This window comes from Staurois parvus, unplaced genomic scaffold, assembly GCF_062004578.1.
Source record: "Staurois parvus isolate SC_StPar_1 unplaced genomic scaffold, SC_StPar_1.0 ptg000813l, whole genome shotgun sequence".
NCBI classification, from domain to species: Eukaryota; Metazoa; Chordata; class Amphibia; order Anura; family Ranidae; genus Staurois; species Staurois parvus.
The window spans coordinates 2,076,119-2,102,741 of NW_028318609.1; the positions used below are offsets into that span (position 1 = coordinate 2,076,119).

Here is a 26,623-nt window from a genome sequence, read left to right on the forward strand (position 1 = left end):
CCTTAAGCTCCATGAACACTGGGCGTCTTAATAACGCTGTTAGCATTAGCTGTGTAAAGTTTCATTAAAAACCCAAGTTTTTCAGCATTTTTTAGCTTTTTTGCATTAGCGTTTCTGCATTTTTCCCCTTTTACAATTTTTAGGGATTTTTTTTAGACAAAAGAAATTGAATAAAAATTTTGCTCAAGAAAACACCCAAGAACCCCACATTTACTACAGTTTGAACATTTTTCCAGCTAAAAAACTCCTCTAGAAACCCACTAGTTCTGAGTTTTTTTTTCCAGCAGAACAAAAGCTGATTAAAGCCTATGTATCCATGGACATAGGGTAACATGCTGGGGAGTTTAAAAAATGTAAAAAACTTTTTGCGCCCCTACTAGAAAAGATGGGACTATTGCGACAGCAGCACACACCTGGCTATACCACTAGCAAGAAACAACAAACAGAAAATTGATGTTGCGCTAATCATAATAATGCCACAGACATTCCAAGACAAGTAATGAGATGGGAAGACAATAGATAATACACCATAACATAATCAGTAAATGGAAGGAATATAGGGGTAAAGGGAAAGGTGAAATAATAAAGGTCCAAAATGAGGACCAAAAGGTGTAATAGACGATAAACCGTGACCGTGGGCAAAACGCACGGAAATATAAAATATTAACTAAATCACAGTAATAATGGAACATATGAGTCCATCATAACATAAATGAAATTACGTGAATACAACTAATGAGAAAGTGGAGCAAAATGTGAAAAATACAAAATGAAGTGCTTAACTACTTGACCTTCAGAGGATTTACCCTCCTTAATGACCAGGCCTCTTTTTGCTACTCGGCGCTGCACTAATTCAACTGATAATTGTGCGGTCATGCAATGCTGCTTCCAAATGAAATTTACGTCCTTTTTTCACACAAATAGAGCTTTCTTTCGGTGGTATTTGATCACCTGTGCGCTTTTTATTTTTCACGCTATAAACAAAAAAAGACCAAAAATTTTGAAGAAAAACAATATTTTTTACTTTCAGCTATAAAAAATATATAGTAAACTCAAAGTTAGTTATAAATTTAGGCCAAAATGTATTCTGCTACATGTTTTTGGTAAATAAATCCCAAAAGTGTATATTGATTGCTTTGTGTGGAAGTTATAGCGTCTACAAACTATGGTATAGATACTGCAATTTCTGCCATTTTTTTGCTATACAGCGCTGCGCTAGTTTAACAGACAATTGCGCGGTCATGCAATACGGTACATAAATGAAATTTACATCCTTTTTTTTCCCACAAATTGAGCTTTCTTGCGGTGGTATTTGATCGCCTGTGCATTTTTATTTTTTGCGCTATAAAAAGAAAAGTCTGACAATTTTGAGGAAAAAAAACAAAATTTTGGACTTTTTGCTATAAAACATGTCCAGTAAAAAAAAATTTAAAAATCAAATTTAGTCATAAATTTCTGCCAAAATGCATTCTGCGACATGTGTTTGCTACAAAAAAAACCCAATACGTGTAAATTAATTGGTTTACTTGAAAGTTATAGCTAGAGATGAGCGAATCGAACCAGGCGAAGTGGAATTCGTTTCGAATATCAGGAAAAATTCGATTCGCATCGAATCCGAATTTTAGCAAACTTCGGGTGCACGAATCAAATTTTTCCCGATCAGCCGGCAAAAGTGTCACTGCAGAGAGCTCCGCTATTTCTGACAGTTCTGACAGTTCATTTACAGCGGTTGAAACATTGTATCTATTTGTTTCCATTTAGGATACAGATGCTTTTATTCAGAAATAAATAGATACAATGTTTCAACCGCTGTAAATGTGAAGGAACTGTCAGAGAACTGTCAGAAATAGCGGAGCTCTCTGCAGATACACTTTTTGCTGTACTGGAATACTTCTTCTTTTCATTCTTCCTCTTCTTTTCATTCTTCTTCTTTTCATTCTTCTTTTCATTCTTCTTCTTCTTCTTTTCATTCTTCTTCTTCTTCTTTTCATTCTTCTTCTTCTTCTTTTCATTCTTCTTCTTTTCATTCTTCTTCTTCTTCTTTTCATTCTTCTTTTCATTCTTCTTCTTTTCATTCTTCTTTTCATTCTTCTTCTTCTTCTTTTCATTCTTCTTCTTTTCATTCTTCTTTTCATTCTTCTTCTTCTTCTTTTCATTCTTCTTCTTCTTCTTTTCATTCTTCTTCTTCTTCTTCTTTTCATTCTTCTTTTCATTCTTCTTCTTCTTCTTTTCATTCTTCTTCTTCTTCTTTTCATTCTTCTTTTAATTCTTCTTCTTCTTCTTCTTTTCATTCTTCTTTTCATTCTTCTTCTTCTTCTTTTCATTCTTCTTCTTCTTCTTTTCATTCTTCTTTTCATTCTTCTTCTCATTCTTCTTTTCATTCTTCTTCTTCTTCTTTTCATTCTTCTTCTGCTTCTTTTCATTCTTCTTCTTCTTCTTTTCATTCTTCTTCTTCTTTTCATTCTTCTTTTCATTCTTCTTCTTCTTCTTTTCATTCTTCTTTTCATTCTTCTTCTTCTTCTTTTCATTCTTCTTTTCATTCTTCTCATTCTTCTTTTCATTCTTCTTTTCATTCTTCTTCTCATTCTTCTTTTCATTCTTCTTCTTCTTCTTTTCATTCTTCTCATTCTTCTTTTCATTCTTCTTTTCATTCTTCTTCTCATTCTTCTTTTCATTCTTCTTCTTCTTCTTTTCATTCTTCTTCTTTTCATTCTTCTTCTTCTTTTCATTCTTCTTCTTCTTCTTTTCATTCTTCTTTTCATTCTTCTTCTTCTTTTCATTCTTCTTCTTCTTCTTTTCATTCTTCTTTTCATTCTTCTTCTTCTTCTTCTTCGTCGTGCCCCGTGACTGCCCAAATGAGTGAAGTGTGCGGTGATTCTAAGATCGACGGCACTCATCTGCATGTCATACTGACTGACAGTATTATTTCTCTTCCCCAGCAGACTCCAAGGGCATTTAAATTAAAGGTACAGTGTTCTGCACTAATATAAAGGCTCTCTGAAGCCTAGAAACCCTTTTAATAAGTTAAATTCACGGCGAATAAATTCGCATCGAATCGAATTTCTCCCGCAAATTCGGCGAATCAGCTGAATCGAATTTTTGAATAATTCGCTCATCTCTAGTTATAGCGTTTACAAATGGCGGGAAAGATACTGGGATTTTTAATTTATTTTATACTAATAATTGTGGCGATCAGCAACTTATGGCGACGATCAGTGACTTATGGCGGCGATCAGCAACTTATGGCGGGACTGCGGAACTGCGGCGGACATTCTGACACTGCGGGGGGAACTGACATGGGGTCACTGACATCCCCAGTGACACCAATACAGTGATCAGTGCAAAAAAAAAACACTGACACTGTACTAATGACACTGGGGAGGAAGGGGTTAACTTTATTATTCAGTGAAAGGGTTAACTGTGTGAGCGGAGTGTTTTACTAGGGGAGTGTTTTACTAGGGGGCAGGGGTATGTACTGCAGGGAACACCGCTGATCGGGACAGATAGACTCTTCTGTCCCGATCAGTGTGTCAGGAGCTGTCAGGGAACTGACAGAGAGCACAGCTACTGCAGCTGTGCTCTCTGTCACTGATTGCCGCTAATCGGCGCGACATAGCCGGTAACGACCGGCTTTGACCCGGCTACTGACATCCGCGGCCGTGATCGGCGGGACAGGTAGGGTGGCGGCACGCCTCGCGTGCGCCCCCTACCTGTTTTAAAAGCACACGTTTTAAAACGTGGTTTTGCCCAGCCGTGGCGCCCTGCCGCCGTATTTCTACAGTGGCTGGGTGGCATGTGGTTAAATATTAAAAGTGGGCAAACCACTTATCACAGAAGAATGACAATAATAATGCACAGTGAGGCCAAAAAATATGACCATGCGACTAAAGGGTCATAACACAATGTGCATCAAAAGGCCATGTGACATAAAACGACTAATAAGTGACCATATAAATACCATATATAAATGTGGCAAACATATTTAGAGTGCAACTAGTATAAAACAGAAAATGGTGATACAAACGCACAGTGAAACCAAATGAATGTAAAATGTAAAATACAATAACACAATGAAAAAAAAAATATTGTGACTAAAAAAAAAAATATCATAAATGCGACATAAAGTTCATCTGCAAAAACGTCCAACAAAAACGCATCCAAAAAAAACAAAACAATGTGGATAGGTGAATGATTAGTGAATTCCACACTGGCTAAAATGCCTCCTCACCTCCGTGCCCAGACCCCAAGGGGCCAAAAGGCTTTCAGGACACTCACTGCAGGGGCCCTTTAAGTGGAATCCCAAACGGCGATGTAGGGATGATATCCCCCTCACTGGTGGACCATGCTGCTCAGCGGTGGTAATATAGCTTTCACCTTTGGACCTTGCAATCAGCCAGAGCACAGAACGTCTGCCAGGGGTCCGTTTAACCAGAAAAAACAGCCAGCTCACAGCACCCCAAAGGACACAAGAAAAAGTGCTTCCATAGTGTAATATTGTAAATAAATAAAATTGATCGTAAAGACAAATGTGCACTTACATGGGAACAGATCAAACAAGGCATCAATCACATGTGCTGATATGGGTGTACCAATATGACTGCGGCTGTTCGTGTCGAAATTATGTCAACACATTCCGCTCTCCGACCTACGCGTTACATCACTGTCACATGACTTCATCAGGGTACGGTAGTGGTGACACTGGGCTCCTTTTAAAGGGAGCTCATAGGTGAAACTAATCTAGGGGGCGGGTGACCGGTGGCCATTTTCCCGGAGCCCGATGTCCAGCAGCCATAATGTTGAAGACCATAGGGACAACCACTGCATAGAAACATGCACAGGCTGGATAAAAACAATCCTTTAATGGAACTTTTAAAAATTGGGAAAAAAAGGAAAAGCAAGATAAGAAAAAACACAAAACTACATACATATATATATATATATATATATATATACACACATATATATAAACATACACTAAAGGGCAACTAAAGGCACAAAAATATTATATGAAAATAGTATAAATAAAAGTAAAACTGGATGGACAAGACCCTCAAAAACAATCCAAAATGGACACAGATGGATGAATACAAAAAACACTAGTGTGAAAAATCAATAAAGGGGAATAATACAAGAGAATGGGCAATACTAGTTTGGGGTAAAAAATCTCAGCCTAAAAAACGCATGAAAAATCTCAGCTTAGAAAACGCATGAACAACCGCACATAAAAAGGAGGAAAAAATATATAATAATAAAAAATACATAAAAAAATATAATAAATATATATATATATATATATATATATATATATATATAAAAACCAGATAAATTACTCATATGAATACTGTACATGCTAAAATAAAAGCACAAACTTTAATGTAATAAAATAAAATGAAGAGCTATAGATATTAACAAAGATGACAGACATAATGGTAAATATAAAAACAGCTAAAAAATGGGGGCCAGGGGAATGAATATATGCCATAAAAAACTCGAGACCTGAAGAAAAGAAAAAAATGTTATATGAAAAACGTGACCAAAGACTAAACAAAGAGATAACGGAATAAAGAGGGGGAAACAACCTCAATAACAAAGGATCAATGATCCAAAAACTACCACTATAAAGTGACCCACCACTAAATGTAAAGAATCATTAAATGCTAAAAACCACTAATAAAGCAGTTCAAATCAAATTCGATATTATGTCCTTTAGGGTCCTGGGTTTGCATAGCAAATATCCACTTAGATTTGGCCTGGCTCAAGACCCGAATCTTATGGCTCCCCCTCCAGTGGGGTTTATATTTCTCAATCCCCCAAAAAGATGAATGCAGCACAACAACTAATGCAGCACCTAATCCATTAATACAACAGAAGCTGCAATCGACAGAGCACATAGAATTCCAAAATCAGCATTTCTACCTGCCTCAGTCCCAAGAGATGTCATAGTAGGATCGACTTTTACCATGTCAAGGAAAAGCTAATGGCGGCTGCACGAAATACCTCAGCACTCCCAACCTCCCACACAGGGATCAAATTACATGGAGATCTATCAAAAGAAACACTCCTCTGCAGGAAGAAATTGATTTCGATCACAAAGGCACTTAGTAATCATAATATAGGGTACCAATGGGGCTTCCCTATCAAACTCCTTATAAAGCTCCAAAGTAAAACCTACACCATAAGAAACCTAGATGAAGGAATTAACCTTTTCAAAGAATGGAACATAATACCAGAAGATGACCACCGACAAAACCACCAGCAACCCCACCAAATGGAGGGTGACTGGTCATAACCTGTAACTCACCAAAAGTTGGTCCCCCGAACTCACCTACTTCAGATGATACCGAACCTACCTGATCTCTTCAAATGCTAACTGTGAACTACAGGTCATTACCGGGAAATACCCGGTCTATGCTCAGTGCGAGAAAATGCCCCTGAATGACAGTAGTCTTCCAGGATACCCATGACTCTTGCATTCTTCGCAAGTTTTTTATATAAGTTTTTGGTTTATTACATTTTGTTCCAGCCAGTCTTCCTCACTCCATGATCAAATACCACATTTTTGGAATCACATATATTCCTCCTATCCACAAGTGACTCCAACTCTTATCTCACACCTATCAGCACTCCAGAAGTCAATCTACTGCAAACCATCAACAAAAGATTGATACATACCATCTCTCCTACAAAGCTAACCTAATCCACAATGCTTAAAATTACATCACTAAACATTAGAGGACTCAACTCTCCCTTTAAGAGATCCTTACTAAACAGAGAACTGCAGGCTCTAGGCGCAGACATCATCTTTATCCAAGAAACCCACATTGATACAACTAAAACATCTCTCTTCAAACTGAAAAACTTTTCAACAAGATACATGGCTTCCCATCGTAAAAAAACTAATGGAGTCTTAACTGCAATCAAAGACAAAATATCCTTTCAACTTACAGATGAATACGCTGACACTCTGGGATGCTTCCTGATCCTAGTATGCCTTATCAACAATGATCCATTCACACTCGTTAATGTCTACGGCCCCAACACCAAACAACTCCAATTTCTTAACCAGCTCATGAACAAGCTCTCGCCAATGAAAAAAGGCCATCTAATAGTGAGGAACCCCAAATAGACTCATCATCAAATAAAGCTGAAAGTCTGCACTTCAAATTAATTTTGGTTATTCCATTTTAGTTTATTCTGGTGGCATACAGAGCCAAAAGTATAAAAATTGTGCCTATGTCCAAATACATATGGACGTAACTATTGTGGCAGAGCATCCCAAAAGAACCCTTAAAAAGTCCTGTTTGGGGTTTATAGATCTCCCAGGTTCCTTACCTATACCTTTAGGGATCTCTGATATGAGGTCCAGTGCAGAGTTTACCTCTCTCCAAGGGCAATTAAATCCACCGGGGACCTGTTGCCAGAGCTCTCGGCCTGGGAATCAGACAAGTCCTGTCTGGAGAGCTGAAAGGTTGGTGAAAACGAACTAGCTGTGTGTGTTGTAGCTAACAAGCAGTAGGCTTGATCAGTCTGGTAGTTAGGACCTGCAGTACTGGGTAGTGAGAGCCGGGACACGACTAGGGGTTTTTGTTGTGGGATATTTTCCTGCCCTGTTTATTTTGGTTAAACACTGTACAGCACTTTGTATATAGTTTTTTTTGTAAATAGCACTAATAAACACCTTCACTGTTTGACACTAATCTCACTGGATTTGGTATCTGTGCCTGAAAGACTGCTTACCCCAGGAAGCATACGTATATCCTGGCTGCCTATCCCCAGCTCACACTGTATATAATAGAAACGCCAAGAGAGAAACGGGATCCCATGTATAGATTGCTGCAGGTGACATCAAGTTTTCTTTTGTTTTCTAGTGCTGCACTTGTTATTTACGATTTTGTTATACGTAGCAGCGTATAGTGTCAGCGGCTTTTTGTTGATAGGTTTGGCCCTAGCGCCAAATAGTTTGATTTTAGCTGTTATTTAATTGTTTTTACATGATTCCTATCACATAGGGTTAATAAACCTCGATGTGATAGTATTGGGCAGGTGATAAATACTCTTTCTGGAGACATTAGCGGTCAATATCTCCCATGCCCTTCACAGCATCCAACCAAGCACAGATTGGCTTGGTTAGATGTATCCATTGGCTGTACCAGTCAAAAAATGGTGGTTATGAAACCGAAAATGACTAAGTCATCTTTGCTTCCAGTTTCTTTGATTACAGGTGAGCTTGAGGCATGGATTTGCCTTGCTGTCACATCACTCATCATCCTTAAGCTGGTGGTTGTGCTCCCGGGCTCTCGGTAAGAATGAAAAAGCCCGGGAACAACGAAGGGGAGCACCGAGCCACCGGTTCTGTGAAAGTGATCAGCGGCTATACAGTCACCACATAACTTTCACTTTCAAGCTGGGAGCCAGCTGAGCAAATCTAATGCATTTCACTCCGTGGACGTATGTAGTATTTCTAAAGAGCTGTACTGGTTAAAGACATCTTCTAAGCATGTCATTTAAAGGATTGGTGTTTTTCCCATGTTGCCCTTCAAGCTACAATAAAAGGTGGACCCTCTTTTCACTGTACTTTGTTTGAATTTTTTTGTTCCTATGATTGTATGTTACCTATGGCAGTGTCCAGCTCCCCGTACCCCTTTTTTTTACAATCCCTTGCTTATTAGTATTGAAATGTCCAGAACCAATTTTCACAATTAGCCCCCCATAGATTTTAATGTGGTTCGAATCTGAATTTGCAATATTTAGATTTCACAATAGGTTCAACAAAAAGGCCACAACCCTGACCCAGACATATTCTTTGATCCCTACTTACCTGGTAGCATTTAGATAGATCTGGACACAATGTTTGCAGGAGATCCAAAGAAAACATGTCTACAAGAAAAGCAGAATTTGCTTAAAGAATACTGCATCATTTAATTTAAAAAGTTTTATAATGTATAATAAATGCATTAATACTTTTTTCTCTTCCCTCCTAACCTAAATTGCCCTTTTGCTCTCCCCAGATGCTTACTATATCCTGCAGTCGCATCCTTCCACAGTGTTTACACCCTTCATGGAATACTTTTATTGTGCTGTCTGTGCTTACACAGTGGTTTCCTCAAGACTTCTATGGGACCATCTCCTGTTGTTGCAAATGGTCAGGATGACCTAGGGCGGGAGTCAGCAATCTGTGCATTGCGATCTGACATGCAAAAAATCATGATCTTGCCTGCCAACTGTCAGCCAAGCTGCTGCCCAGATCACAGCACACATGTAGAGCTGCAGCGGGATGCCGAGTATGCTCCTGCATTTGGCACTAGTGTGGAAAGTAATACATTCTAAGTGAAGGGATGGATGCTGCTCAACCGACCCCAGGAGTCCAATGTTGAGGAATGGCCTCAGCCGCCACTCTGGCCATGCCGTTCTGGCCATGCCCTCTGATGCGTTTCACCCCGACAACTGGGGCTTGGTCACAAAGGACCTCTGTGAACAAGCCCCGGTGGGTGGGACAAAACGCATCTGAAGGCATGGCCTGAACTGCAGCTGAGGCCATTCTTCAACATTGGACTCCTAGGAACGCTTGAGCAGCATCTATCCCTTCACTTGTATTGGCTGACACTGGAATCACCCGGAATCACTTGTTGGTGGGATGATCCTTTTTCTTCCATCCATAGCTTGGAGCGGCGCCATAAGGTATACTTTTCACTAAGTAATACATTCTGTCAGGGATCTCCACCCAACAGATGATATCTAGTCCTGGCCTCTAACTGGCTGTCATTCAGAGACCGGGAGTGGGAGAGAGAGCAGAGGCGGGAGAGAAGGAGAGAGTGGTGCCGGCACTGTGAATGCAAGTGCCATGTTTGTTACATTGGGGGGGGGGCGCAGTGAGGGGGTTAATAATTACATTAGTAATGTATGGAGGGGTTAATTCACTGCCACTGGTCACTGATGCATTAGTGACCAGTGGCAGTTAATCAACCCTTTGTGCTGCATTAGTGGCACCAGTGTTAATTACCCTTTATGCTGCAGCATATCGGAGGTTAATAAGCACTGCCACTAGCCACTAATGCAGCATAAAGGGGTAATTAACACTGACACTGGTGTCACTAATGCAGCACAAGGTGGTTAATTACTGCCACTGCCAACCAATAGGGAGAGTAGTTTGACATTGCACTAACACTGACCATCAGTTACATAGTTACACGTTAGTCTGCCTGAAAAAAAACAAAAGTCCATTGAGTTCAACCATTTAAAAAAAAAAAAGTTATAATCCTATACCCACAGTTGATCCAGAGGAAGGCAAAAAAACCCAGCTAAGAATGATCCAATTTGCTACTTACTGATCCCGAGAGGCAATTGGATATTCCCTGGATCAGCTTTACCTATAAATGTTAATATCCAGTTATGTTTTGTGTATTCAAGAAAGAATCCAGGCCTTTTTTAAGGCAATCCACTGAGCTGGCCAGAACCAACACTTGAGGGAGTCTATTCCACATTTTAAATAAATTCAGTTCCTCTGATTTTTCCTCATAGCTGAGTGCCTCCATGCCTCTTATCAGTTTGATGCAGAGAGCAGCAGGAGGAACCCCCTTCCGCCACCTGTAAAAGAAATCCAGCGGCTAATTCGCTGCTAGCATTGCTTTTACAAAAAACAGCATCACCTGCCTGAAAAAAAAACAATACCCAGATGGGGGGCACAGTCTCTGATGGGGGTGCTGCTTCAGATTGAGTGCGGCTTCGAACGAGTGCATAGATGAAGCAGTTAAACGCAGCAATCTAATTATGCCTTCTCTACTTTCACAGGTAAATGCTCCTTTCACCTACCTCCACTCTTAACTCCAAAACGCATTGACTCCTGCTGCCTTCCTCCTGGGTAAATGCTCCTTTCACCTACCTCCACTCTTAACTCCAAAACGCATTGACTCCTGCTGCCTTCCTCCTGGGTAAATGCTCCTTTCACCTACCTCCACTCTTAACTCCAAAACGCATTGACTCCTGCTGCCTTCCTCCTGGGTAAATGCTCCTTTCACCTACCTCCACTCTTAACTCCAAAACGCATTGACTCCTGCTGCCTTCCTCCTGGGTAAATGCTCCTTTCACCTACCTCCACTCTTAACTCCAAAACGCATTGACTCCTGCTGCCTTCCTCCTGGGTAAATGCTCCTTTCACCTACCTCCACTCTTAACTCCAAAACGCATTGACTCCTGCTGCCTTCCTCCTGGGTAAATGCTCCTTTCACCTACCTCCACTCTTAACTCCAAAACGCATTGACTCCTGCTGCCTTCCTCCTGGGTAAATGCTCCTTTCACCTACCTCCACTCTTAACTCCAAAACGCATTGACTCCTGCTGCCTTCCTCCTGGGTAAATGCTCCTTTCACCTACCTCCACTCTTAACTCCAAAACGCATTGACTCCTGCTGCCTTCCTCCTGGGTAAATGCTCCTTTCACCTACCTCCACTCTTAACTCCAAAACGCATTGACTCCTGCTGCCTTCCTCCTGGGTAAATGCTCCTTTCACCTACCTCCACTCTTAACTCCAAAACGCATTGACTCCTGCTGCCTTCCTCCTGGGTAAATGCTCCTTTCACCTACCTCCACTCTTAACTCCAAAACGCATTGACTCCTGCTATATTCAGAACAAATGGTGTATTTATATTTTTGTATATGTTGACCAGTTCTCACCTTTAGCTGCACCCGTTTTACGATCGGTGTCTGTTTCCTGAGAGAATCATCCCCCACTCCTCATGTGATCTTTATCAGCTTCTAATTGGGGTGGAGTTGAATGCTCATTTGAGCATCTCCCTATAAATTTAGATCAGCTCATGGGGGAGATCTCTGATGGGGGGCACAGTCTCTGATGGGGGTGCTGCTTCAGATTGAGTGCGGCTTCGAACGAGTGCATAGATGAAGCAGTTAAACGCAGCAATCTAATTATGCCTTCTCTACTTTCACAGGTAAATGCTCCTTTCACCTACCTCCACTCTTAACTCCAAAACGCATTGACTCCTGCTGCCTTCCTCCTGGGTAAATGCTCCTTTCACCTACCTCCACTCTTAACTCCAAAACGCATTGACTCCTGCTGCCTTCCTCCTGGGTAAATGCTCCTTTCACCTACCTCCACTCTTAACTCCAAAACGCATTGACTCCTGCTGCCTTCCTCCTGGGTAAATGCTCCTTTCACCTACCTCCACTCTTAACTCCAAAACGCATTGACTCCTGCTGCCTTCCTCCTGGGTAAATGCTCCTTTCACCTACCTCCACTCTTAACTCCAAAACGCATTGACTCCTGCTGCCTTCCTCCTGGGTAAATGCTCCTTTCACCTACCTCCACTCTTAACTCCAAAACGCATTGACTCCTGCTATATTCAGAACAAATGGTGTATTTATATTTTTGTATATGTTGACCAGTTCTCACCTTTAGCTGCACCCGTTTTACGATCGGTGTCTGTTTCCTGAGAGAATCATCCCCCACTCCTCATGTGATCTTTATCAGCTTCTAATTGGGGTGGAGTTGAATGCTCATTTGAGCATCTCCCTATAAATTTAGATCAGCTCATGGGGGAGATCTCTGATGGGGGGCACAGTCTCTGATGGGGGTGCTGCTTCAGATTGAGTGCGGCTTCGAACGAGTGCATAGATGAAGCAGTTAAACGCAGCAATCTAATTATGCCTTCTCTACTTTCACAGGTAAATGCTCCTTTCACCTACCTCCACTCTTAACTCCAAAACGCATTGACTCCTGCTGCCTTCCTCCTGGGTAAATGCTCCTTTCACCTACCTCCACTCTTAACTCCAAAACGCATTGACTCCTGCTGCCTTCCTCCTGGGTAAATGCTCCTTTCACCTACCTCCACTCTTAACTCCAAAACGCATTGACTCCTGCTGCCTTCCTCCTGGGTAAATGCTCCTTTCACCTACCTCCACTCTTAACTCCAAAACGCATTGACTCCTGCTGCCTTCCTCCTGGGTAAATGCTCCTTTCACCTACCTCCACTCTTAACTCCAAAACGCATTGACTCCTGCTATATTCAGAACAAATGGTGTATTTATATTTTTGTATATGTTGACCAGTTCTCACCTTTAGCTGCACCCGTTTTACGATCGGTGTCTGTTTCCTGAGAGAATCATCCCCCACTCCTCATGTGATCTTTATCAGCTTCTAATTGGGGTGGAGTTGAATGCTCATTTGAGCATCTCCCTATAAATTTAGATCAGCTCATGGGGGAGATCTCTGATGGGGGGCACAGTCTCTGATGGGGGTGCTGCTTCAGATTGAGTGCGGCTTCGAACGAGTGCATAGATGAAGCAGTTAAACGCAGCAATCTAATTATGCCTTCTCTACTTTCACAGGTAAATGCTCCTTTCACCTACCTCCACTCTTAACTCCAAAACGCATTGACTCCTGCTGCCTTCCTCCTGGGTAAATGCTCCTTTCACCTACCTCCACTCTTAACTCCAAAACGCATTGACTCCTGCTGCCTTCCTCCTGGGTAAATGCTCCTTTCACCTACCTCCACTCTTAACTCCAAAACGCATTGACTCCTGCTGCCTTCCTCCTGGGTAAATGCTCCTTTCACCTACCTCCACTCTTAACTCCAAAACGCATTGACTCCTGCTGCCTTCCTCCTGGGTAAATGCTCCTTTCACCTACCTCCACTCTTAACTCCAAAACGCATTGACTCCTGCTGCCTTCCTCCTGGGTAAATGCTCCTTTCACCTACCTCCACTCTTAACTCCAAAACGCATTGACTCCTGCTATATTCAGAACAAATGGTGTATTTATATTTTTGTATATGTTGACCAGTTCTCACCTTTAGCTGCACCCGTTTTACGATCGGTGTCTGTTTCCTGAGAGAATCATCCCCCACTCCTCATGTGATCTTTATCAGCTTCTAATTGGGGTGGAGTTGAATGCTCATTTGAGCATCTCCCTATAAATTTAGATCAGCTCATGGGGGAGATCTCTGATGGGGGGCACAGTCTCTGATGGGGGTGCTGCTTCAGATTGAGTGCGGCTTCGAACGAGTGCATAGATGAAGCAGTTAAACGCAGCAATCTAATTATGCCTTCTCTACTTTCACAGGTAAATGCTCCTTTCACCTACCTCCACTCTTAACTCCAAAACGCATTGACTCCTGCTGCCTTCCTCCTGGGTAAATGCTCCTTTCACCTACCTCCACTCTTAACTCCAAAACGCATTGACTCCTGCTGCCTTCCTCCTGGGTAAATGCTCCTTTCACCTACCTCCACTCTTAACTCCAAAACGCATTGACTCCTGCTGCCTTCCTCCTGGGTAAATGCTCCTTTCACCTACCTCCACTCTTAACTCCAAAACGCATTGACTCCTGCTGCCTTCCTCCTGGGTAAATGCTCCTTTCACCTACCTCCACTCTTAACTCCAAAACGCATTGACTCCTGCTGCCTTCCTCCTGGGTAAATGCTCCTTTCACCTACCTCCACTCTTAACTCCAAAACGCATTGACTCCTGCTGCCTTCCTCCTGGGTAAATGCTCCTTTCACCTACCTCCACTCTTAACTCCAAAACGCATTGACTCCTGCTGCCTTCCTCCTGGGTAAATGCTCCTTTCACCTACCTCCACTCTTAACTCCAAAACGCATTGACTCCTGCTGCCTTCCTCCTGGGTAAATGCTCCTTTCACCTACCTCCACTCTTAACTCCAAAACGCATTGACTCCTGCTATATTCAGAACAAATGGTGTATTTATATTTTTGTATATGTTGACCAGTTCTCACCTTTAGCTGCACCCGTTTTACGATCGGTGTCTGTTTCCTGAGAGAATCATCCCCCACTCCTCATGTGATCTTTATCAGCTTCTAATTGGGGTGGAGTTGAATGCTCATTTGAGCATCTCCCTATAAATTTAGATCAGCTCATGGGGGAGATCTCTGATGGGGGGCACAGTCTCTGATGGGGGTGCTGCTTCAGATTGAGTGCGGCTTCGAACGAGTGCATAGATGAAGCAGTTAAACGCAGCAATCTAATTATGCCTTCTCTACTTTCACAGGTAAATGCTCCTTTCACCTACCTCCACTCTTAACTCCAAAACGCATTGACTCCTGCTGCCTTCCTCCTGGGTAAATGCTCCTTTCACCTACCTCCACTCTTAACTCCAAAACGCATTGACTCCTGCTGCCTTCCTCCTGGGTAAATGCTCCTTTCACCTACCTCCACTCTTAACTCCAAAACGCATTGACTCCTGCTGCCTTCCTCCTGGGTAAATGCTCCTTTCACCTACCTCCACTCTTAACTCCAAAACGCATTGACTCCTGCTGCCTTCCTCCTGGGTAAATGCTCCTTTCACCTACCTCCACTCTTAACTCCAAAACGCATTGACTCCTGCTGCCTTCCTCCTGGGTAAATGCTCCTTTCACCTACCTCCACTCTTAACTCCAAAACGCATTGACTCCTGCTATATTCAGAACAAATGGTGTATTTATATTTTTGTATATGTTGACCAGTTCTCACCTTTAGCTGCACCCGTTTTACGATCGGTGTCTGTTTCCTGAGAGAATCATCCCCCACTCCTCATGTGATCTTTATCAGCTTCTAATTGGGGTGGAGTTGAATGCTCATTTGAGCATCTCCCTATAAATTTAGATCAGCTCATGGGGGAGATCTCTGATGGGGGGCACAGTCTCTGATGGGGGTGCTGCTTCAGATTGAGTGCGGCTTCGAACGAGTGCATAGATGAAGCAGTTAAACGCAGCAATCTAATTATGCCTTCTCTACTTTCACAGGTAAATGCTCCTTTCACCTACCTCCACTCTTAACTCCAAAACGCATTGACTCCTGCTGCCTTCCTCCTGGGTAAATGCTCCTTTCACCTACCTCCACTCTTAACTCCAAAACGCATTGACTCCTGCTGCCTTCCTCCTGGGTAAATGCTCCTTTCACCTACCTCCACTCTTAACTCCAAAACGCATTGACTCCTGCTGCCTTCCTCCTGGGTAAATGCTCCTTTCACCTACCTCCACTCTTAACTCCAAAACGCATTGACTCCTGCTGCCTTCCTCCTGGGTAAATGCTCCTTTCACCTACCTCCACTCTTAACTCCAAAACGCATTGACTCCTGCTATATTCAGAACAAATGGTGTATTTATATTTTTGTATATGTTGACCAGTTCTCACCTTTAGCTGCACCCGTTTTACGATCGGTGTCTGTTTCCTGAGAGAATCATCCCCCACTCCTCATGTGATCTTTATCAGCTTCTAATTGGGGTGGAGTTGAATGCTCATTTGAGCATCTCCCTATAAATTTAGATCAGCTCATGGGGGAGATCTCTGATGGGGGGCACAGTCTCTGATGGGGGTGCTGCTTCAGATTGAGTGCGGCTTCGAACGAGTGCATAGATGAAGCAGTTAAACGCAGCAATCTAATTATGCCTTCTCTACTTTCACAGGTAAATGCTCCTTTCACCTACCTCCACTCTTAACTCCAAAACGCATTGACTCCTGCTGCCTTCCTCCTGGGTAAATGCTCCTTTCACCTACCTCCACTCTTAACTCCAAAACGCATTGACTCCTGCTGCCTTCCTCCTGGGTAAATGCTCCTTTCACCTACCTCCACTCTTAACTCCAAAACGCATTGACTCCTGCTGCCTTCCTCCTGGGTAAATGCTCCTTTCACCTACCTCCACTCTTAACTCCAAAACGCATTGACTCCTGCTGCCTTCCTCCTGGGTAAATGCTCCTTTCACCTACCTCCACTCTTAACTCCAAAACGCATTGACTCCTGCTGCCTTCCTCCTGGGTAAATGCTCCTTTCACCTACCTCCACTCTTAACTCCAAAACGCATTGACTCCTGCTATATTCAGAACAAATGGTGTATTTATATTTTTGTATATGTTGACCAGTTCTCACCTTTAGCTGCACCCGTTTTACGATCGGTGTCTGTTTCCTGAGAGAATCATCCCCCACTCCTCATGTGATCTTTATCAGCTTCTAATTGGGGTGGAGTTGAATGCTCATTTGAGCATCTCCCTATAAATTTAGATCAGCTCATGGGGGAGATCTCTGATGGGGGGCACAGTCTCTGATGGGGGTGCTGCTTCAGATTGAGTGCGGCTTCGAACGAGTGCATAGATGAAGCAGTTAAACGCAGCAATCTAATTATGCCTTCTCTACTTTCACAGGTAAATGCTCCTTTCACCTACCTCCACTCTTAACTCCAAAACGCATTGACTCCTGCTGCCTTCCTCCTGGGTAAATGCTCCTTTCACCTACCTCCACTCTTAACTCCAAAACGCATTGACTCCTGCTGCCTTCCTCCTGGGTAAATGCTCCTTTCACCTACCTCCACTCTTAACTCCAAAACGCATTGACTCCTGCTGCCTTCCTCCTGGGTAAATGCTCCTTTCACCTACCTCCACTCTTAACTCCAAAACGCATTGACTCCTGCTGCCTTCCTCCTGGGTAAATGCTCCTTTCACCTACCTCCACTCTTAACTCCAAAACGCATTGACTCCTGCTGCCTTCCTCCTGGGTAAATGCTCCTTTCACCTACCTCCACTCTTAACTCCAAAACGCATTGACTCCTGCTATATTCAGAACAAATGGTGTATTTATATTTTTGTATATGTTGACCAGTTCTCACCTTTAGCTGCACCCGTTTTACGATCGGTGTCTGTTTCCTGAGAGAATCATCCCCCACTCCTCATGTGATCTTTATCAGCTTCTAATTGGGGTGGAGTTGAATGCTCATTTGAGCATCTCCCTATAAATTTAGATCAGCTCATGGGGGAGATCTCTGATGGGGGGCACAGTCTCTGATGGGGGTGCTGCTTCAGATTGAGTGCGGCTTCGAACGAGTGCATAGATGAAGCAGTTAAACGCAGCAATCTAATTATGCCTTCTCTACTTTCACAGGTAAATGCTCCTTTCACCTACCTCCACTCTTAACTCCAAAACGCATTGACTCCTGCTGCCTTCCTCCTGGGTAAATGCTCCTTTCACCTACCTCCACTCTTAACTCCAAAACGCATTGACTCCTGCTGCCTTCCTCCTGGGTAAATGCTCCTTTCACCTACCTCCACTCTTAACTCCAAAACGCATTGACTCCTGCTGCCTTCCTCCTGGGTAAATGCTCCTTTCACCTACCTCCACTCTTAACTCCAAAACGCATTGACTCCTGCTGCCTTCCTCCTGGGTAAATGCTCCTTTCACCTACCTCCACTCTTAACTCCAAAACGCATTGACTCCTGCTATATTCAGAACAAATGGTGTATTTATATTTTTGTATATGTTGACCAGTTCTCACCTTTAGCTGCACCCGTTTTACGATCGGTGTCTGTTTCCTGAGAGAATCATCCCCCACTCCTCATGTGATCTTTATCAGCTTCTAATTGGGGTGGAGTTGAATGCTCATTTGAGCATCTCCCTATAAATTTAGATCAGCTCATGGGGGAGATCTCTGATGGGGGGCACAGTCTCTGATGGGGGTGCTGCTTCAGATTGAGTGCGGCTTCGAACGAGTGCATAGATGAAGCAGTTAAACGCAGCAATCTAATTATGCCTTCTCTACTTTCACAGGTAAATGCTCCTTTCACCTACCTCCACTCTTAACTCCAAAACGCATTGACTCCTGCTGCCTTCCTCCTGGGTAAATGCTCCTTTCACCTACCTCCACTCTTAACTCCAAAACGCATTGACTCCTGCTGCCTTCCTCCTGGGTAAATGCTCCTTTCACCTACCTCCACTCTTAACTCCAAAACGCATTGACTCCTGCTGCCTTCCTCCTGGGTAAATGCTCCTTTCACCTACCTCCACTCTTAACTCCAAAACGCATTGACTCCTGCTGCCTTCCTCCTGGGTAAATGCTCCTTTCACCTACCTCCACTCTTAACTCCAAAACGCATTGACTCCTGCTGCCTTCCTCCTGGGTAAATGCTCCTTTCACCTACCTCCACTCTTAACTCCAAAACGCATTGACTCCTGCTGCCTTCCTCCTGGGTAAATGCTCCTTTCACCTACCTCCACTCTTAACTCCAAAACGCATTGACTCCTGCTGCCTTCCTCCTGGGTAAATGCTCCTTTCACCTACCTCCACTCTTAACTCCAAAACGCATTGACTCCTGCTGCCTTCCTCCTGGGTAAATGCTCCTTTCACCTACCTCCACTCTTAACTCCAAAACGCATTGACTCCTGCTATATTCAGAACAAATGGTGTATTTATATTTTTGTATATGTTGACCAGTTCTCACCTTTAGCTGCACCCGTTTTACGATCGGTGTCTGTTTCCTGAGAGAATCATCCCCCACTCCTCATGTGATCTTTATCAGCTTCTAATTGGGGTGGAGTTGAATGCTCATTTGAGCATCTCCCTATAAATTTAGATCAGCTCATGGGGGAGATCTCTGATGGGGGGCACAGTCTCTGATGGGGGTGCTGCTTCAGATTGAGTGCGGCTTCGAACGAGTGCATAGATGAAGCAGTTAAACGCAGCAATCTAATTATGCCTTCTCTACTTTCACAGGTAAATGCTCCTTTCACCTACCTCCACTCTTAACTCCAAAACGCATTGACTCCTGCTGCCTTCCTCCTGGGTAAATGCTCCTTTCACCTACCTCCACTCTTAACTCCAAAACGCATTGACTCCTGCTGCCTTCCTCCTGGGTAAATGCTCCTTTCACCTACCTCCACTCTTAACTCCAAAACGCATTGACTCCTGCTGCCTTCCTCCTGGGTAAATGCTCCTTTCACCTACCTCCACTCTTAACTCCAAAACGCATTGACTCCTGCTGCCTTCCTCCTGGGTAAATGCTCCTTTCACCTACCTCCACTCTTAACTCCAAAACGCATTGACTCCTGCTATATTCAGAACAAATGGTGTATTTATATTTTTGTATATGTTGACCAGTTCTCACCTTTAGCTGCACCCGTTTTACGATCGGTGTCTGTTTCCTGAGAGAATCATCCCCCACTCCTCATGTGATCTTTATCAGCTTCTAATTGGGGTGGAGTTGAATGCTCATTTGAGCATCTCCCTATAAATTTAGATCAGCTCATGGGGGAGATCTCTGATGGGGGGCACAGTCTCTGATGGGGGTGCTGCTTCAGATTGAGTGCGGCTTCGAACGAGTGCATAGATGAAGCAGTTAAACGCAGCAATCTAATTATGCCTTCTCTACTTTCACAGGTAAATGCTCCTTTCACCTACCTCCACTCTTAACTCCAAAACGCATTGACTCCTGCTGCCTTCCTCCTGGGTAAATGCTCCTTTCACCTACCTCCACTCTTAACTCCAAAACGCATTGACTCCTGCTGCCTTCCTCCTGGGTAAATGCTCCTTTCACCTACCTCCACTCTTAACTCCAAAACGCATTGACTCCTGCTGCCTTCCTCCTGGGTAAATGCTCCTTTCACCTACCTCCACTCTTAACTCCAAAACGCATTGACTCCTGCTGCCTTCCTCCTGGGTAAATGCTCCTTTCACCTACCTCCACTCTTAACTCCAAAACGCATTGACTCCTGCTGCCTTCCTCCTGGGTAAATGCTCCTTTCACCTACCTCCACTCTTAACTCCAAAACGCATTGACTCCTGCTGCCTTCCTCCTGGGTAAATGCTCCTTTCACCTACCTCCACTCTTAACTCCAAAACGCATTGACTCCTGCTGCCTTCCTCCTGGGTAAATGCTCCTTTCACCTACCTCCACTCTTAACTCCAAAACGCATTGACTCCTGCTGCCTTCCTCCTGGGTAAATGCTCCTTTCACCTACCTCCACTCTTAACTCCAAAACGCATTGACTCCTGCTATATTCAGAACAAATGGTGTATTTATATTTTTGTATATGTTGACCAGTTCTCACCTTTAGCTGCACCCGTTTTACGATCGGTGTCTGTTTCCTGAGAGAATCATCCCCCACTCCTCATGTGATCTTTATCAGCTTCTAATTGGGGTGGAGTTGAATGCTCATTTGAGCATCTCCCTATAAATTTAGATCAGCTCATGGGGGAGATCTCTGATGGGGGGCACAGTCTCTGATGGGGGTGCTGCTTCAGATTGAGTGCGGCTTCGAACGAGTGCATAGATGAAGCAGTTAAACGCAGCAATCTAATTATGCCTTCTCTACTTTCACAGGTAAATGCTCCTTTCACCTACCTCCACTCTTAACTCCAAAACGCATTGACTCCTGCTGCCTTCCTCCTGGGTAAATGCTCCTTTCACCTACCTCCACTCTTAACTCCAAAACGCATTGACTCCTGCTGCCTTCCTCCTGGGTAAATGCTCCTTTCACCTACCTCCACTCTTAACTCCAAAACGCATTGACTCCTGCTGCCTTCCTCCTGGGTAAATGCTCCTTTCACCTACCTCCACTCTTAACTCCAAAACGCATTGACTCCTGCTGCCTTCCTCCTGGGTAAATGCTCCTTTCACCTACCTCCACTCTTAACTCCAAAACGCATTGACTCCTGCTATATTCAGAACAAATGGTGTATTTATATTTTTGTATATGTTGACCAGTTCTCACCTTTAGCTGCACCCGTTTTACGATCGGTGTCTGTTTCCTGAGAGAATCATCCCCCACTCCTCATGTGATCTTTATCAGCTTCTAATTGGGGTGGAGTTGAATGCTCATTTGAGCATCTCCCTATAAATTTAGATCAGCTCATGGGGGAGATCTCTGATGGGGGGCACAGTCTCTGATGGGGGTGCTGCTTCAGATTGAGTGCGGCTTCGAACGAGTGCATAGATGAAGCAGTTAAACGCAGCAATCTAATTATGCCTTCTCTACTTTCACAGGTAAATGCTCCTTTCACCTACCTCCACTCTTAACTCCAAAACGCATTGACTCCTGCTGCCTTCCTCCTGGGTAAATGCTCCTTTCACCTACCTCCACTCTTAACTCCAAAACGCATTGACTCCTGCTGCCTTCCTCCTGGGTAAATGCTCCTTTCACCTACCTCCACTCTTAACTCCAAAACGCATTGACTCCTGCTGCCTTCCTCCTGGGTAAATGCTCCTTTCACCTACCTCCACTCTTAACTCCAAAACGCATTGACTCCTGCTGCCTTCCTCCTGGGTAAATGCTCCTTTCACCTACCTCCACTCTTAACTCCAAAACGCATTGACTCCTGCTGCCTTCCTCCTGGGTAAATGCTCCTTTCACCTACCTCCACTCTTAACTCCAAAACGCATTGACTCCTGCTGCCTTCCTCCTGGGTAAATGCTCCTTTCACCTACCTCCACTCTTAACTCCAAAACGCATTGACTCCTGCTGCCTTCCTCCTGGGTAAATGCTCCTTTCACCTACCTCCACTCTTAACTCCAAAACGCATTGACTCCTGCTGCCTTCCTCCTGGGTAAATGCTCCTTTCACCTACCTCCACTCTTAACTCCAAAACGCATTGACTCCTGCTATATTCAGAACAAATGGTGTATTTATATTTTTGTATATGTTGACCAGTTCTCACCTTTAGCTGCACCCGTTTTACGATCGGTGTCTGTTTCCTGAGAGAATCATCCCCCACTCCTCATGTGATCTTTATCAGCTTCTAATTGGGGTGGAGTTGAATGCTCATTTGAGCATCTCCCTATAAATTTAGATCAGCTCATGGGGGAGATCTCTGATGGGGGGCACAGTCTCTGATGGGGGTGCTGCTTCAGATTGAGTGCGGCTTCGAACGAGTGCATAGATGAAGCAGTTAAACGCAGCAATCTAATTATGCCTTCTCTACTTTCACAGGTAAATGCTCCTTTCACCTACCTCCACTCTTAACTCCAAAACGCATTGACTCCTGCTGCCTTCCTCCTGGGTAAATGCTCCTTTCACCTACCTCCACTCTTAACTCCAAAACGCATTGACTCCTGCTGCCTTCCTCCTGGGTAAATGCTCCTTTCACCTACCTCCACTCTTAACTCCAAAACGCATTGACTCCTGCTGCCTTCCTCCTGGGTAAATGCTCCTTTCACCTACCTCCACTCTTAACTCCAAAACGCATTGACTCCTGCTGCCTTCCTCCTGGGTAAATGCTCCTTTCACCTACCTCCACTCTTAACTCCAAAACGCATTGACTCCTGCTATATTCAGAACAAATGGTGTATTTATATTTTTGTATATGTTGACCAGTTCTCACCTTTAGCTGCACCCGTTTTACGATCGGTGTCTGTTTCCTGAGAGAATCATCCCCCACTCCTCATGTGATCTTTATCAGCTTCTAATTGGGGTGGAGTTGAATGCTCATTTGAGCATCTCCCTATAAATTTAGATCAGCTCATGGGGGAGATCTCTGATGGGGGGCACAGTCTCTGATGGGGGTGCTGCTTCAGATTGAGTGCGGCTTCGAACGAGTGCATAGATGAAGCAGTTAAACGCAGCAATCTAATTATGCCTTCTCTACTTTCACAGGTAAATGCTCCTTTCACCTACCTCCACTCTTAACTCCAAAACGCATTGACTCCTGCTGCCTTCCTCCTGGGTAAATGCTCCTTTCACCTACCTCCACTCTTAACTCCAAAACGCATTGACTCCTGCTGCCTTCCTCCTGGGTAAATGCTCCTTTCACCTACCTCCACTCTTAACTCCAAAACGCATTGACTCCTGCTGCCTTCCTCCTGGGTAAATGCTCCTTTCACCTACCTCCACTCTTAACTCCAAAACGCATTGACTCCTGCTGCCTTCCTCCTGGGTAAATGCTCCTTTCACCTACCTCCACTCTTAACTCCAAAACGCATTGACTCCTGCTATATTCAGAACAAATGGTGTATTTATATTTTTGTATATGTTGACCAGTTCTCACCTTTAGCTGCACCCGTTTTACGATCGGTGTCTGTTTCCTGAGAGAATCATCCCCCACTCCTCATGTGATCTTTATCAGCTTCTAATTGGGGTGGAGTTGAATGCTCATTTGAGCATCTCCCTATAAATTTAGATCAGCTCATGGGGGAGATCTCTGATGGGGGGCACAGTCTCTGATGGGGGTGCTGCTTCAGATTGAGTGCGGCTTCGAACGAGTGCATAGATGAAGCAGTTAAACGCAGCAGTTGAACTAAAGCAGGAAAACCCAAGCAGCAGGAAGACACAACAACAGTTAGAAGCTCTACTGCATGCTGGAAGACTGCAAGCAAACACCCTGGGAAACCTCTTACATGCCTGAGACCCACTCTGTGTGCCTTTATATAATACGCCCCTCTTCTCATCATATTACTACCCTCTGTTCCCAAATCTCATTTCTTTACCCCTCTGCTCCACCCCACAACCTGTACATCTCCCCCTCACTGCTATCATCTCCCTACTACTGCTCTCTTCACCTCCCCAAAATGTCTCTTCCACTCCTCCTTCTCATTTTCCTCTCCTCCGTTCCCAAATTCCATTCACTATATCCCTCTGCCCCTCCCAAACATTTGTATATCGTGTCCTCACTGCTTCCCTCACCCCTCTATGGCACCCACCACCTCCTCCTATTATTCCACTCTCCCACTGACCCCAACACCTCCACTAGGAGTTTCTCACGCTCCTGCACATCCCGCTCCCATGCCACCTTTCTCACCCTTCTCCTCCTAGCCGCGGGGGACATCTCCCCAAATCCTGGCCCTCCACCTCCCTCACCCGCTCAACACCCTCCCACTTCCACGTCCTACTGCAACCCCCGCAACTTAGTATCTGTCTCCCTGCTCCCTAAAATCTCTCCCCCATTTTCATGTGCACTCCTGAACGCCCGTTCGGTGTGCAACAAGCTTACCGCCATCCACGACCTCTTTGTTTCCCGCTCCCTCAACCTCCTGGCGATCACGGAAACCTGGATCCAGCCCACTGACTCTACCTCCCCTGCTGCACTCTCCTATGGAGGTCTCACCTGGACCCACTCACCCAGGCCTAACGGTCGTAAAGGTGGTGGGGTTGGTCTGCTCCTGTCACCGCAGAGCACCTTCCGAGTCCTCCCAAACCCCCCCTCCCTATCCTTCTCCTCCTTCGAGGCCCACTGCCTCCGACTATTCTCCCCAACCCCCCTGAAGATTGCTGTGATATACCGGCCTCCTGGATCCATACCCCGCTTCCTGGATGACTTCTCCTCCTGGCTGCCCTTCTTCCTCTCCTCTGAGCTACCCACCATAATTCTTGGGGATTTTAACATCCCTGTCAACCTCGACAACCCGGACACAGCCCGTCTCCTCCACCTAACCTCCTCCTTTGCACTTGCACAGTGCATACAATCCACCACCCACTCCAATGGAAATATCCTTGATCTTGTCTTCTCCAACCGATGTGCTCCCCACAACCTCACTAACACCCCCTTCCCTCTCTCTGACCACAACCTGATCACCTTCTCTATCTCCTCGTCCTCCAACGCCTACCCCTCCAAATGTCACACTACTACCAGCCGTAACCTCCGCAACCTTAACCCTGCCTCCCTCCACTCTGCAGCTGATCAACTCCACGACCGCATCCTCCCCCTGTCCTGCCCCGACTTGGCTTTGACCGCCTACAACAATGCGCTCTCAACAGCCCTTGACTCACTAGCGCCTTTAACCACACGCAACACCAGACCCCGACCGCTCCAGCCCTGGCAGACTGATCACACCAAAACCCTCAAACGACAAAGTCGTGCCCTGGAGCGACTATGGCGCAAAACCAAATCCAAACAAGCCTTCACCCGCTACAAATCTGCCTTCCGCACCTACACCTCCTCCCTCCATGCTGCCAAACAGGCCTACTTCTTGACCCTCATCAAGGCCCTCTCCTCCAATCCTCGCCGACTCTTCTCTGCCTTCAACTCTCTACTCTCTCCACCCCCACCTCCACCCAGCACCTCACTCACTGCCCTTGAGATTGCCAATCACTTCAAAAACAAAATTGACACAATTCGCAAGGACATTGCCGCAACTCACACGCCCTCTCAACCTGTCCCCTCTCACACAGCTACCCCCTTATCCCCCCTCCCCCTCGACATAACCCGCAGGGACTTCGTCGCTGCTCAAACTCTCTCCAACCCCCTTCACCCTCACTCAGCTACCCCCTCATCACCCCTCTCCCACGGCCCCACCACTGCTCTGACCTCCTCTTCCACCCCACCCTACATTCCTCATACTGAAGCTCCCCCAACACTCCACACCTTTGACCTTACTACCATCGAGGAAGTCTCCAAGACCCTCTCTGATGCCCACCTCACCACCTGCCCCCTCGACCCTATCCCCTCACAACTCCTACGACCTTCCTCCTCCTCCATCCTACGCTCCCTCACCCACATCTTCAATCTCTCCCTCTCCTCAGGCACTTTCCCCTCCCCTCTGAAACATGCACACATCACCCCCATACTTAAAAAGCCCTCCCTGGACCCCAATGACCCGAACAACCTCAGACCCATCTCCCTGCTCCCATTTACATCTAAACTCCTCGAGCGCCTAGTCTACACCCGCCTATGCTCTCACCTCAACGACAACAACCTCCTCGATCCCCTACAGTCCGGCTTCCGTCCCCTACACTCCACCGAAACTGCCTTACTCAAACTCTCCAACGACCTGCTAACCGCCAAAGCTAATGGACACTATTCAGTGCTCCTACTCCTTGACCTCTCTGCGGCCTTCGACACAGTCGACCACCCCCTCCTCCTCAAAAAACTACACTCCCTCGGCCTCAGAGATTCTGCTCTCTCCTGGATCTCATCCTACCTGTCAC

At 44.9% G+C, this 26,623-nt stretch overlaps 1 protein-coding gene across 1 annotated transcript in view; it reads right to left on the reverse strand.

Annotated features, from left to right (window-relative positions):
* LOC149444131 (proton channel OTOP2-like) overlaps nt 1-26,623 on the reverse strand; it is a 103,754-nt gene that overhangs the window by 28,936 nt on the left and 48,195 nt on the right. Inside the window, exon 3 of the mRNA XM_089654887.1 lies at nt 8,819-8,877. Coding sequence (XP_089511013.1) covers nt 8,819-8,877 — 59 coding nt within the window. The remainder of the gene's footprint in view (nt 1-8,818; nt 8,878-26,623) is intronic.